Raw genomic sequence first — 12,779 nt, 5'->3', positions numbered from 1 at the left:
CACCCAGCGCAAAGGCAGCGCCGATGTGCTATTTCAGGCGCCAAAAAACATTTGGTGGCCCACATTAACTCGGAGGAGGCACTTTGTTGATCGAAGAGCGCATCAGGGACCCCGATCAAGCATATCACCACGATCTTAGTCCTCGTGAACAAGGCTCAGCAAGCAGACGTCTCGTCATTGTATAATGATGATGTTGCAGTATCTCGGAAGAGCAGCAGAACCCAAAGCAGGGCCACCAGGAATACAGGGAGTTGTACTTGCAGAGCAGGTCGGTGAAGCGAGCTTTATAGAGACCACAAAAGATGACCTAAACACAACAAAAGAGTAGACAAGAAGTCATCGGAACAACGACAAACCCAACGCGATTAACCAGATCAAATTTTGCGTGGCGACAGAAAGCAAGGGGCTCCATGGTTGGCCTTAAGCTTCATCACAGGCTGCAACCTGAATGACGAATATGACGAATTAGGGTGATATTCGAAAAGTGTCCGATATTATAATGCAGAAGACAATCAAGCACAATTTGAAGTTTGAACCGAATCAACGTACACTTTGTTCATGTACATCACGATGGCATCGTTATCATCCGCTGCAGATCAATCGACGCATGTATCAAAGTGTCTCAAGTCTAAATATTGTAAATCGTGATATGCTGCATCATGAGTTAAAGTTCCGAGTCTGTTTACGTCTAATTTTGTCGGTAAGCTGCGTCGGACTTGTAAATTTAATGTCTCAAGGTCGTTACTCACGACGACGAAAGCTATAAGCTCATCGTCTACAATCACTTCCTTTGCAAATAAAAATCATGCGTCAGTCTGTTGCTCCGAATCGCATTTCACATGCTGCATCCCTAGCATCGCAAGCCAATAATGCAACAGCAACATCACGCCTACTGGAGAAAAAGAAAGAGTTTGAGGCCGTTGCTGCCCTTGAACGCGCTAGTGCTCTGTTCCTTAAACGCATCGAGGGTCTTGCAGATGATTGCGAAGTTATGGCTGATGCTGGCCAAGGTTTCTTCTTCTCATCCTGATCCTTTTCCATCATTAATTTTCTCGAACAGTACATGGTCAGGTGCTCGAACAATGGCCTCTCATGTTCCAGAGTTTGAGTTTGTTCTGTGAGTAAAGTTACGAACACACTAGCTTGTGATCTGATTGTTCTGCAGTGAACAGCCGGGAACAGCACTTGTCAGACCCCGGTGACGCCACCGTACCACTTACCGGAGAACGGCTTGTTCGTGTTCCGCTTGACGAGCTCCAAGCTGATGCATCGAAGTAAACCTAACTGCGTATTACTGCGTCTACTTCGATATACACATCCTTGATGCAATGTCGCATCTCTACTCTGCCCTTTCCCAGAATCATCGGGCCCCGCCCATCTACATCTGCGATGACCACAATGCAGTCGATAACGACCCTCCATTCTGCCAATGGATTCTGCTCTTCATTTGCAGTACAGATGAAACCTTTACGCCACGAGGGCACGTGTCAGCAAGGGTGGGTACAATATGGCGGTTTCAAGCATGGTAACAGCGTATTAGACTTTCATGGGCACCTTGAACCTGTGAAGCGGACGTCACACTTGCAGAACAGACATCATATACGTTGTTTCCTGTACTAGTACTCGTAGCATTACCATCGATTCAAAGTATGCAGCGTTTGGACTTCCACGGAGGAATAATCGTGTATCATACGTGTCAAAATGAATGTTTGCACCGGTGGCAGTACTTACTGCTGTCTGCGTTGCAGCAGACTCGTTCTTTCCGTGATCACTTCCACTCGACTATTCCGTATAACTTGAGGGTTTTATGGACTATCTTCGCAGCTTTGGCTCTGCTGCAGTGTCGACTCTAGTCCAGAAATCAGGGCTAAATCTACCGTTCTCACTAGGTGCCAAAGTTTACTCCTGCGAGACATTCTGGACCTTGTACGACGCTACCAAACGGGTAGGTTTGCAATTCTCATCACAGGTCCGAGTTGTGTCCAGGCTAATCTACAAGGCAGGAAGATGGTAGTCTGGTCTCGGTTTTCGAGTATGATCTAACCCACCCTCTGAACAAGTCCACCATACCCCTCGCCCGCAACTCTCTCCGCAAGCTACGCACCATACGACATCCAGACGTACTTAGATACATCGATGTCGTAGAATCCGACTCGGCCATTTGCATCATGACTGAAAGGGTTCGCCCTCTACCTCTCGCGCTATCCCAATCATCCTCCAATGTTCCACGCGAGCGAGAAGACTGGCTGATTTGGGGGTTACACCGAATTTCAGTCAGAAGTGTTCTTCTCATCTGCATTCAGGCCTTAATTACTGACCTTCTGAGCCAGGTTGCTCTTGCTTTTCTCAACGATTCCGCTTCCTCGACCCATGGAAACGTTCGTCCAAATGCTATATTCATCACTCCTTCAGGAGAGTGGAAGTTGGGAGGCTTCGAGGTGTTGAGCAATCCAAAAGACGATCTTTCTGTCATATATGTGAGTGTTTTTCCTAAGTGTCTCGTGCGTCTCCCCATAAAATTCCTTTACAGACCATGGGCGGCCTCATGCCAGACGCAATGGCATGCGCGCCCCCGGAAGTCAAGAAAGAGGGTTGGTCTGCCCTCAAAGAGTGAGTTTTCAGTTTCCGACAACTCACAACATCATGCAGCCACCTTTCTAATGAATGGACAGCGTACCAGTATCAGCTGCGGACGGATACGCTCTCGGTCTACTTCTGCACGCAGTCTTCAATCCCACTCACCCTCCACCACCAACTGCTCAGCCTCCTCATCCACCACCTCAAGTTTCTTCCAGGGGTGCCATACCCCTGTCCGTCTTTCCCTCCTTCAAAAAACTCCTTAACCCGAATGCAAAATCACGGATGTCACCCAAAAACCTACTAGACATTGGTATGGCAGAGTCGGGTGGAGAAGGGCATGGATTTTTCGTACATAACCGGCTTGTCAAGGTCTGCGCTGGACTGGACGGATTCACCCTGAGTAGTGAATCTGATAAGGCATCCTTACTACGGTACGTGCTGCCTTTCAAACGCCCATCAACTACCCAGTGACTTGGACTAGCACGCTAAAGGAATCCGCATCTTCATTTCCCCCCGAATTCGTCTCTTATCGTATTCTCCCATGCCTCGCCTCTGCGCTCGAGTTCGGCGGTGCCTCTGCAGCAACCATTGTACCTCTCGTCCTCCAATTCGGAAAGAACGTCGCACCCGACGACTATGGCTCGGTCGTTGTGGCCCCCCTCGTCAAACTTTTTGCGAGTGCGGACCGTGGCACACGCATTGCGCTTCTCGATAGTCTCCCCGAGTTCGTCGAGAAACTAGATAAGAAAACAGTTGTTGATAAAATTTGGCCAAACCTGGTACGAATAATGTTCATGTTTCATCTATTCTCACACGGCAATTCATTTCATCTTCATCTGCGCAGCAAACTGGATTCACTGACACTGTTGCCATCATTCGAGAAGCTACTGTCCGCGCTATCGTTCTACTTTCCCCCAAGGTATGTTGACTTTAAGGTGTGACCAATGTCGCTAATAATGATTTCTCAAGTTATCCGACCGTATACTCAACAACGACCTCCTCCGCCATCTCGCCCGCCTCCAATCGGACCCAGAAGCTTCCATCCGGACCAATACATGCATTCTTATCGGCCGGCTGGGCCCTTCGCTAGGATATAATACCAAGCGAAAAGTTCTCGTTCCTGCATTTAGCATGGCGCTGAGGGATTCGTTTGTCCACGCTCGCGTGGCAGGCGTTATGGCATTTATGGCAACAGCGGAGTGCTTCGAGATTGAGGACGTGGCCAGTAAAGTCGTTCCAGCTATCCTAGGTGCTACGCTGGATAAAGAAAAGTGAGTCTACAACTCTCGTTCTACTACGCTGATGCATGTTGATGGCTGAATATGTACAGACTGGTTCGTGATCAGGCATTCAAAGCTGTCGAGCTTTTTGTCAAGCGTTTAGAAGCTCACGCTTCGACTATGGTACGTCTGTAGTATACAACCCAGTTTGTATTGCTTATACCCCTTTTTCACAGCCAGAGACAGCATCCACAGAAGACGGCGGAGATGATCTAGCCACGAGGCTTCCAGGTGCATACACACAGGCTGGCCTTGTAAACTCAGCGACAGGCGCTGCAGCCGCTCTCACAGGGTGGGCTGTATCGTCCCTTGGCAAAAAGGCACGTTTGATTTGTTTTTCTTGATATTGATGGCTTACAAAGATCTATCGCTCAGCTTGCCCCTGCTGACATGCAAACCACGATCTCAAGTACCATCGAAGGATCAACACTAACACCAACCATCAATGGTAGCGCCAGTCCTTTGCCTGTGACACCTGTTTCTCCCTCCGCAAATCCAGTAAGAAGCAAAGGTCTACAACTGGGCGGGAATAAAGCCCCCATTTCTACGCTCGCTGACGAGGTTGCCAACGAGGCAGGGCAGGGCAGTAGTCGTTTGTGGAACGACGATTTGATCGATATCAATGCCGATGAAGGAGATTGGAGTGCGTCCTTTGACCTTTCAAGATATCACTGGATCCAAACTGAGGTCATTTTTCTTTGTAGGCGCGTTCGAGAGTGCTCCACCTGCTGTAGAATCAAAACTAGCAAGTACAACCGATGGTCTAGGATTTGGTATATCGCTGCGGCCCAGTTCTCCAAGTATGTATTACTTCCTTCTCCATAATGTCCCTGCTAATTTATTTGACACAGTTCCAGACGAATGGGGCGCAATGGCATCATCGTCTCGACCTACAAGTCGCTCGTCTACATCACGTCCCTCCCAGATCTCACGCACGCTCTCACCACAACCCCGCAGATCCATCGTGTCTTCCCCTCTCGCGCCAGCGTTCTCACCCGCTTCAAGCACTCGATCAACACCCATATCATCCCCTCGACCTCTCCCAAATACTGCCGACAACACACCGCCGACTAGTATGGCTGGGATGTCTAAGGAGGAGAAGGCGGCTGAGATGGCCAGGAGGAAGGAGGAGAGGCGGTTGGTGAGTGTTTTGTCACTGTGTTTGGAGATGTTGCGGCTTATACTGATTGACTTTTTGCAGCGAATTGAGAAGCTGAAGGAACAGAAAAAGAACGCTGCTGCTGCCGGAAAGGTTTGAATATGATAGCATTGTGAACACTCGTGCTTATGCGATGGTGCGCTGAGTGACTGGGAGTTTTATTGGACCAGACATGAACATCATTCTATGGTATGAACTACCTGCATCTTGGATACGGCATATGTCCGGCGAGTTCCTTCATCATGCGCATTGTCGCCGAGCTAGGATCCAGTATTTACTGCTAAGGGCGCATACGGTACACCACAGTATATCCTTCAGAACATTAAATATTCAATCAGTACTATCACTCTACTGCACATCCATAAGTTGTTTGATGATCTCTACGCCAAATCTACTACAGCGAGTACATTCCTTCCCGCTTGACCCCGCTTCCTGTAACAGATTCTACCCAAATAGCCGTCAAATGCCAATTTGACATTCCACGTCATTCTCAAAGACGAGGGAAACGACTCTGTCGCTTCAACCTCTTTAATATCGACCCCTGGCCCAACAATACCCGAACAGGGCTTATCCATACCGCTAGCGTCGATCGTAAATCCGTAGAATTCTGTTCCATCCTTTTCGTTATGAAGTACGCAGATACCACGTGCATGCCCGTCAAAAGACGTGGTAAACTTCATAGTGTTAGCATAGCCTGGAACAGAGAAAAGCTGTTCGGTGGAGAGATATATGTTCCCTAGCTTCTGCCCTGGCGGAGGAGGGGATAAAGTTACTCGGTGAGCAAAGTACTTCGTCAAATTAAGTCTCATGCAATGGGTGAGGAATTTAATTTGGGTTTGCCCTGTGACAGCGCTGGTCATAGAGTCGCATAAGAGCGAGACGCGTTCGATATCGAGATAGCAATGTCCTTCGTGAGTGAGTTCAAGAGTAGGTGGGGATGCGCTGGTAATTCCCGCCAATGGGAGAGCGAATGCCTGGATGATCGCACGGCAGTTACCTCCCTCGTCGAGCTGGCTGACCATAGTGAGAGGAGTAAACATTGCGAGAATGTGGGTTTCGGTAGCTATGAGACGCTTCAGGTATGTCTCCTGTGCGCAAGTGACGTCGAATTTGGGGTCCTATATTTCATGATGAGACGCGTGCGACGTCCAAGTACTTTATACGTACGATGATAGAGCTTGGTAGCGGAAAGCGGTACAGGACGCGGGTGCGAGTATCCACCGCCAAATTCAAAGTACCAGTCAAATGATCGCTCATGCACAGCAAGCGCTTCCCAGCAGATAGCTGCGACATTCCCATCCCGATCACATCGCCAGGAATCACCATGGAGAATTCCAACAAAGGACCGTCAGAAGAGAAACGAATGGAGAGCAGTTTACTATCACAACATCGTTCAGTTTATAAATGCAACAGTTAGGAGCAACTAACTGTGAGAACGACACGCTGCTGCGAGCGCCTTCCATGACGATGGCGTGCATGATGCATCCTCCGTCCGCTGCCTCAGAAGTCGTGCTTTTGAACGACAGTATCTGAGCGCCATCAGCGTGATATATGATGTGGCGCAGTCCGCGCTCTAAATCGTAGCACAGGATGTCGGGACCGCTAATGTGTGGGATGACAAGCCATAGGCCAGCCACCACTTCCCAATGGTCTCCTTGCAAGGCGGACCACTCGGGCTCAAACCAAGTCGCCTTGGAAGTTATCGTTAGAGCTTGCTTGTTCCACTTGACGCCGACTTGAGTGCTTTTGACAAGGGTATTTTCTAAGAACTCGCGAGACTGAGAGTCGAGCGGTCCGAGGGGACGAGGAAGTTTTGCATGTGTATATGCATCGTGCCATATGGCTGTGTGGAATGTCAAGTCGCGAAGGTCTTTGCACGCCTATATCAATCATTACAAACACATTCAGTATGAATCAATATGAAGGGATATGATCCGCAAACGATGAGCAGTAATTTCTCACCAGTCGAAGGCAGATGATGTCGCGGACGGAAAGAAAGGACAGGAGACGGTACAAAACATCGTGTGGAAGACTGGTCAGCGTCATGGTCGGTGGTCAAAGATACGTTATAAGCGCGCCAAGTCCACGGCATGATGCATCAGGCCAACAGATGGAAGCGAAGAAGTGCCTATTCGCTAGTAGTATTGGCTTTCGTCAATGTTTGCATTGCGTGTGAGCACCAAATTCGAAATTCAAGCTCAAGCGGCAAGCTGCGATCCGACTCGATGATGATCTGGAATAGTCTGCAACCAATTTGTCGATACAACTATAACAGTTCTTCAGCAACCCGCATAGACTCGTGACCAGTCTGACGTACGTCACATGAGAGTGGAGAATTTTCGCCACTCGACTTGTCCGTGGTTATATAAGCCAGGCTGGTCCCGAGCCTACAACCCGCATTCAAATATCCAAGAATGATCTTAGTTTGATTGTGCGGTCCATCAGTCTGACTCTCGCACGAGGTACGCAACTCCTTAGCTCTACGAACATGTCCTGAATTTGATCCCAAGGCAGCGCAAGCATCGGAACGTGGGATCTGATAATGCTGGGCATTAGTAGGCTCCTCGTTCCTGCGTTCTCGGGGGTGAGGCTACCCTCATTCCATCGTATCGTTCATCCCCTGGCCAGTTCAGTTGAATGACATCAACACGGCTGCTGGCTCCGTTTTCATGATCATGGACATCACGATGACGGATTAGGCACAAGATTTCATCCAGGGTAAGTATTCTTCTGAAGCAAACACTTTACTCCGAGGATCCAGTTTGGCACTCCAAGCCACATTAATGCAGTAGTAGCACGCCCATATCACGACAACTAGTACATAGCCGGAAGTCCTGTCGACCGCAAACAGATGCTCGTTTATTTAATCAGCATAGGCATAGGCCTAATATACATAGTGTCACCCTACGCTTATAATCAACATCAAAAGATCGCTAGTGGTAAACGATGAACTGAGTGCATAGTATACTGGCCCGTCAGTGCGGACTCAACATTCACCCTCGTGGACTGAACTGTCCATTCCAGTATCGCTATAAACACCCACCACAATACTCTTCTGAGCCTCAATCAGTGGTCAAACATACAACTCGAGCCCCAGACGATCATAAATGAGACATGGTAGCAGTACGAACCGAGTGTGATGCCTTCTGGTGTGATGTCTTGAATGTCGAAAGCTAGGTATGAATAAAAGCACGCAGCTTCAGAAGCAGGCACACGATACCAAAAACAATATCGCATAGCTGCTCAGAGCGTCAGCTAGGAGTCAGGTACGATGACCGAATCAAAACGACATTTGGTCTTGTGTTGAACAAGACCGACGAACGCGAGATTATTTGCTAGACTGAAAAACTGGAAGTTAGTTTTGGAGGTGGACTATTTCTGATGTCCGCTTGTTATGATGACCACTGAGATGGTGAAAAACCTACATGAAATAAGTCTCTGAGTCACAAAAGATAGATCATCGGATGTAAACTTGCGACATGACGGCACTGGTGTTGATGCTATATGATAGGAAGCAGATGACAATATGATCGGTTCTAAGGGCAACGAGGTGAACCTTCACATAGAGTTGGGCCAGCTGACATCCTACCTGTTCATGCCGGTGCGATGTTTTCGGAGATATATGGCTGAAAGCAACCATCCAACCCCCATGATTGGCTGGTGATGTAACGAAACCGAAGGACCTGCAGGTATGTGTTGAGGCCTGTGTATCAGGGTTAGGTACGGATTCACAGCATAGGCTATGATAGGCTGTTATCATGTCAATGTGGCAAACGTCAGGCAAATACGAAGTGACATACACTAATAACATAATATACATGAAGCCTGGTCGACTGGAGAGAAACCAGCAGTAAATTGTGTGTGGTACTGGCAGCATCTCTTGTGATGAAGAGTGAACGAACAAGAACAGATGTCACGCGTACGCCAAGCATGATGCAACATATACAATTTCCCAGTGAAAAGTCCTTCGAGTGTGGCAAATTGTACCCAATTATAATTGACATGTGCCAAGTTGGCCCTTAACAGGTATTACATAGTATCGTAAGGCTTAAAACTTTTTTTCAACAATTACTGTGACATATTATCTCAGAGCATGTGACTTATGTAACGCTACTCCGTGTTAGACATGATCGTGGTTGGCATGTTATTTGATGTTATCTATCAGTTGCATCCACAGTTCAGTTGAATCGACTCAGCTCTGACGCTGTTGAATGTTCTTGACTTCAAGAACTGGTTCATGAGTCGATCACCCTACTACAAATCTTTAAGACGACGTTGCTTCGACTTCCTTGCGGTTTCCGGAGTTCTCTGGCGCACACCTAATACTTGGCGCCTGAAGTCAATACAGCAGTAAATATTACCTCGAGGCTTGTAGTCAAGGGTCCTGCATTTAAATGAGATGGAGCCCTTCTTTCTTTCTCCGACTTCTTGTCGCACTTCACCTCGCTCAGACTAATTAGCAACCCCAGAGTCTCAGATTCGCCATGAACCACGCCAATCAACCGGGGGACTCAAGGTCAGTTCCTCCTCCGGACATCGAGACACCAAACGAAACAAACGCTGCTGAGCGCCCGGTAGGTGGCTGATGTTCATGAAGTTGAAATGCTGACTCTTGTCGACACATCCTTTGTCTAGGGCCGACCCCGTGGCAAAATCTGCCGGTTTCTGGGGAAGGTTACAAATGGTGTAATAAAAAAGATGTCTGTGAGTCGAATTCAATGCTGAGCGTACGGGGATAAGGCTGATATTGTACACAAGCGCTCGAGCTTGAAAGATTCACGCAGCCGTGACCCTGTTACCCCGGTTGTCGATCGTAAAGATGTCTCATCGATTCCGAATATCGAGGTAGGTCGCCTTTTAGTTTATGCACTTTGCATAAATTCTGTTGGTGCAGGTTCAGGATGTTTCCCCTGGTGCGAAACAAGGCACTGATCCCCAATCGGCACTCCGAGACGTCAACGAGGCTGCCAAAGGCATGAATTTACTATCGGGACCTGTGGCATCTGGAATCTCTGCTGCACAAAATGCACCAGCAGATGCATGTACATTCGAGGACACATATCTTCGACCTCTCAAGATATTCGATGCTGTTATAGGGAAGCTTGCGAATGTATGATTTCTCTCTTCCTCATCAGAACTAGACTAATACCGTTCTACAGGTACATCCGTATGCAAAGATGGCGTTGGGTGTGCTATCTTGCGCATCACAAGTACGTTCTTCTTCGCTCTTATTTATATTTCCTGCTCAGTTGTTTGGCATGCAGATAATTCTCGCTCAAGCGAATCGCGACGAAGCGATACTCAACCTCTACATGAAGTTAGGTCAAGTGTATGGCTTCATGACGCAAGACGACACGCTTCATCAAATTTTGTCCATGAGCACTATCTTGGGGCAGGTCTCTCAACAGACCCTTGAATGTGCCCATTTCATCATGGATTATTCAGAGAAGAAAAACTTTTGTGAGTCTCTACAACAAGTCATTTCGCTTTGCAGATTTTCAATCTTATTAGGGAAGAGACTCGGAAAGAATGTCATCTCGGAAACAGACGATACGATACAACGGTATAACAACGTGTTGGATGCGCTCATGCAAAACTTCCGGGACCAAGTTGCTCGCGACGTAGCAATCTACACCCACCGTACAAGTAAGGATTCAGGACATGCTTCTGGCTTGACACCCATTCATACTTCTACAGGCGAAATACTGGACCTCAGTGGTATGGCATATTCGGAGGCCGCAGGACTAGATACTAGGAAGCGATGCCTGCCAGGGACGCGCATGGACATTCTCTCTGACATCATGGGATGGATTAACGATAGTAGAGATGATGTTCCATGCGTGCTATGGCTATCGGGCCCTGCTGGAACGGGTAAATCAGCCATTGCTCACACGATCGCTAGCTCGTTCATTGGGGTGGGTGGACTCGGTTCTTGTTATTGCTTCGACCGAAACACGGACGATCGCCATAAAAAAGTTTTCTCCACTATCGCGCGCGACCTGGCTGACCGTCATCCCGAGATGAGACGAGCGTTAGCGGGTGCAGTCCAGAACGCAAATGCGCTCAAGACTACAGCGGATGTCGTACAGCAGTGGCAGAAGCTTCTCATCGAACCGTTAGGGAAGCTTTCTGAGTCACCCGTGGGGCCTGTCGTTATCATTATAGATGCACTGGACGAAAGTGGCAAGGCAGCGGAGACACGCAGTGACCTTCTACGTATTCTTGCCGGTAAACTTCGAGATCCAACCATCACCCACATCACAAAGCTCCCGAAAAACTTCCGGATCATCGTTACTTCTCGCCCGCTCCATGATATAGAAGCAGCGCTTGCAGGTGCTCAGCATATTCGACGCATGTCCATGGACGACATTTCATCAGCCACCACAGAGCGCGACATTCACGCCTACATATCGAACGAGCTGGAAGAGCCTTCGGATTTTGGGGACACACAGTTTGCAGCGCTTGCTAAAAAAGCTGATGGCCTGTTTGAGTGGGCGCGTCTTGCTTGTAAATCCATCAAGGCACCCCCTCCTGGCTTATCTCCATTTGAGTCCTTCGATGCTGTTGTTTCCCGCAATCCCGCTGAGCGGGAAAACTTGTTGTACGATATGTATGAGTTCATTTTGACAGAGATCATGCGAATAGATAAATCTCCGCATTCCACGTCTCGGCAGAAACAGCTAACAAGATTTCGTTCCGTGATGGGACAAATCCTTGGCGCATCTGAACCTCTTCCTCTGGAGTCCCTGAATGCCATGCGTCACCATTTTCCAGACAAAAGCGAGCGCTACGAAGTGCAAGTCATGGTCAAACATATGGGATCCCTCCTCAGCGGCACCACAAACTCATCTACCCCAATCCGGCCCCTTCATGTCTCCTTCCGCGACTTCCTGACAGACCAATCACACAGTGGAGAATTTTTCATCGACGTGTCAAAAGTACAACGCGACCTTGCTTTCGCATCGCTTCGAGTGATGGAACACGGACTTTCCTTCAATATCTGCGATCTAAAATCATCGTATCTCCCCAATTCCGAAGATCCCGGGCTGCTAGACCGAGTTGAAAAATACATCCCTCCACATCTATCCTATGCCTGTCGATTTTGGCCTGTCCACGTACAAGCAACTCATTTCGATCCAGACCTCGCCAAAGAAATAAAATCACTCTTCGAGCACGAGCGACTGTTCTTCTGGCTCGAGGTACTCAGCCTTATCAATGCGCTCAGTGGCGCAGTCACCACTCTCCCGCTTATTGCCAAGTGGTTGAAGGTGAGTACATTATTATTGAGTGTTAGATAACATGATCGCTTACATGCAATCACAATCGCAGGGTCACACCGGATATGAAGATGCCTCGTCCTGCTGCAGTGGACTGTGCAGAGATTTATTCCAAGTCTTCGGATGCCTCATTTTGCACAGCACACCGCATCTCTATGTATCGGCATTGCCGTTCTCGCCCTTTAATTCTCCGCTATTCAGACTGTTTTCTACACGGTTTCCCAACTCTCTTCATCTAGCATCTGGACGTGATATCAACTGGACGGCTGTTCAGACCGTGATCACCGGACACACAGATACGGTTAACTCAGTCTCGTTCTCACCAGATGGGACTCGCATTGCAACTGGATCGGTGGATTGCACTGTGCGACTGTGGGATGCAGCCACTGGGCAACCAGTAGGCGGGCCCTTGCTGGGGCACACCAAGTCAGTTTATTCAGTTTCATTCTCGCCAGATGGGACACACATTGTGTCTGGCTCGGC

The 12,779-nt window shown here is 48.4% G+C and overlaps 4 protein-coding genes across 4 annotated transcripts; 3 read left to right on the top strand and 1 right to left on the bottom strand.

Moving 5' to 3' along the window:
• Positions 1 to 722: 722 nt before the first annotated feature.
• F5891DRAFT_1046886 (uncharacterized protein) lies at positions 723 to 1,686 on the top strand. The gene is made up of 3 exons (XM_041362327.1): positions 723 to 1,010; positions 1,061 to 1,117; positions 1,166 to 1,686. Exons 1-3 carry the CDS (start codon positions 806 to 808, stop codon positions 1,276 to 1,278), a joined length of 375 nt encoding a protein of 124 aa, XP_041223233.1. The 5' UTR covers positions 723 to 805; the 3' UTR covers positions 1,279 to 1,686.
• F5891DRAFT_1046880 (uncharacterized protein) lies at positions 1,687 to 5,353 on the top strand. The gene is made up of 14 exons (XM_041362326.1): positions 1,687 to 1,945; positions 2,004 to 2,273; positions 2,331 to 2,477; positions 2,531 to 2,610; positions 2,673 to 3,011; positions 3,062 to 3,359; positions 3,425 to 3,499; positions 3,550 to 3,851; positions 3,911 to 3,983; positions 4,037 to 4,180; positions 4,236 to 4,503; positions 4,565 to 4,660; positions 4,712 to 5,001; positions 5,062 to 5,353. The coding sequence occupies exons 1-14, from the start codon at positions 1,808 to 1,810 to the stop codon at positions 5,116 to 5,118; spliced, it is 2,577 nt and encodes an 858-aa protein (XP_041223232.1). The 5' UTR covers positions 1,687 to 1,807; the 3' UTR covers positions 5,119 to 5,353.
• On the bottom strand, positions 5,354 to 7,332 carry F5891DRAFT_1046878 (uncharacterized protein). Its single transcript, XM_041362325.1, has 4 exons — positions 6,982 to 7,332; positions 6,448 to 6,899; positions 6,187 to 6,397; positions 5,354 to 6,137 (listed from the first exon to the last, which is right to left on the bottom strand). Exons 1-4 carry the CDS (start codon positions 7,063 to 7,065, stop codon positions 5,400 to 5,402), a joined length of 1,485 nt encoding a protein of 494 aa, XP_041223231.1. The 5' UTR covers positions 7,066 to 7,332; the 3' UTR covers positions 5,354 to 5,399.
• Positions 7,333 to 9,175: 1,843 nt separating this feature from the next.
• On the top strand, positions 9,176 to 12,317 carry F5891DRAFT_1149197 (uncharacterized protein; the record flags this gene model as incomplete). The annotated part of the gene is made up of 7 exons (XM_041365085.1): positions 9,176 to 9,593; positions 9,655 to 9,723; positions 9,778 to 9,864; positions 9,914 to 10,129; positions 10,179 to 10,229; positions 10,284 to 10,479; positions 10,531 to 12,317. Exons 1-7 carry the CDS (start codon positions 9,504 to 9,506, stop codon positions 12,315 to 12,317), a joined length of 2,496 nt encoding a protein of 831 aa, XP_041223230.1. The 5' UTR covers positions 9,176 to 9,503.
• Between the last annotated feature and the right edge of the window lie 462 nt (positions 12,318 to 12,779).

The sequence above is a fragment of the Suillus fuscotomentosus genome (genome assembly GCF_016647785.1).
Source record: "Suillus fuscotomentosus strain FC203 chromosome Unknown F5891scaffold_44, whole genome shotgun sequence".
Classification (NCBI taxonomy): domain Eukaryota; kingdom Fungi; phylum Basidiomycota; class Agaricomycetes; order Boletales; family Suillaceae; genus Suillus; species Suillus fuscotomentosus.
Note: the sequence above shows the minus strand (reverse complement) of the source record. Positions and strands in the feature narration are given on the sequence as shown.

Coding starts and splice junctions, on each gene's coding strand:
- F5891DRAFT_1046886 (XM_041362327.1), top strand. CDS start 806: ATGCGTCAGTCTGTTGCTCCGAATCGCATTTCACATGCTGCATCCCTA. Junction 1,011..1,060: donor TATGGCTGATGCTGGCCAAG/GTTTCTTCTTCT, acceptor TTTCTCGAACAG/TACATGGTCAGGTGCTCGAA. Junction 1,118..1,165: donor CCAGAGTTTGAGTTTGTTCT/GTGAGTAAAGTT, acceptor ATTGTTCTGCAG/TGAACAGCCGGGAACAGCAC.
- F5891DRAFT_1046880 (XM_041362326.1), top strand. CDS start 1,808: ATGGACTATCTTCGCAGCTTTGGCTCTGCTGCAGTGTCGACTCTAGTC. Junction 2,611..2,672: donor GGTTGGTCTGCCCTCAAAGA/GTGAGTTTTCAG, acceptor ATGAATGGACAG/CGTACCAGTATCAGCTGCGG. Junction 3,500..3,549: donor TCGTTCTACTTTCCCCCAAG/GTATGTTGACTT, acceptor TGATTTCTCAAG/TTATCCGACCGTATACTCAA.
- F5891DRAFT_1046878 (XM_041362325.1), bottom strand. CDS start 7,065: ATGACGCTGACCAGTCTTCCACACGATGTTTTGTACCGTCTCCTGTCC. Junction 6,900..6,981: donor ACATCATCTGCCTTCGACTG/GTGAGAAATTAC, acceptor TGATTGATATAG/GCGTGCAAAGACCTTCGCGA. Junction 6,138..6,186: donor CGCTACCAAGCTCTATCATC/GTACGTATAAAG, acceptor CATGAAATATAG/GACCCCAAATTCGACGTCAC.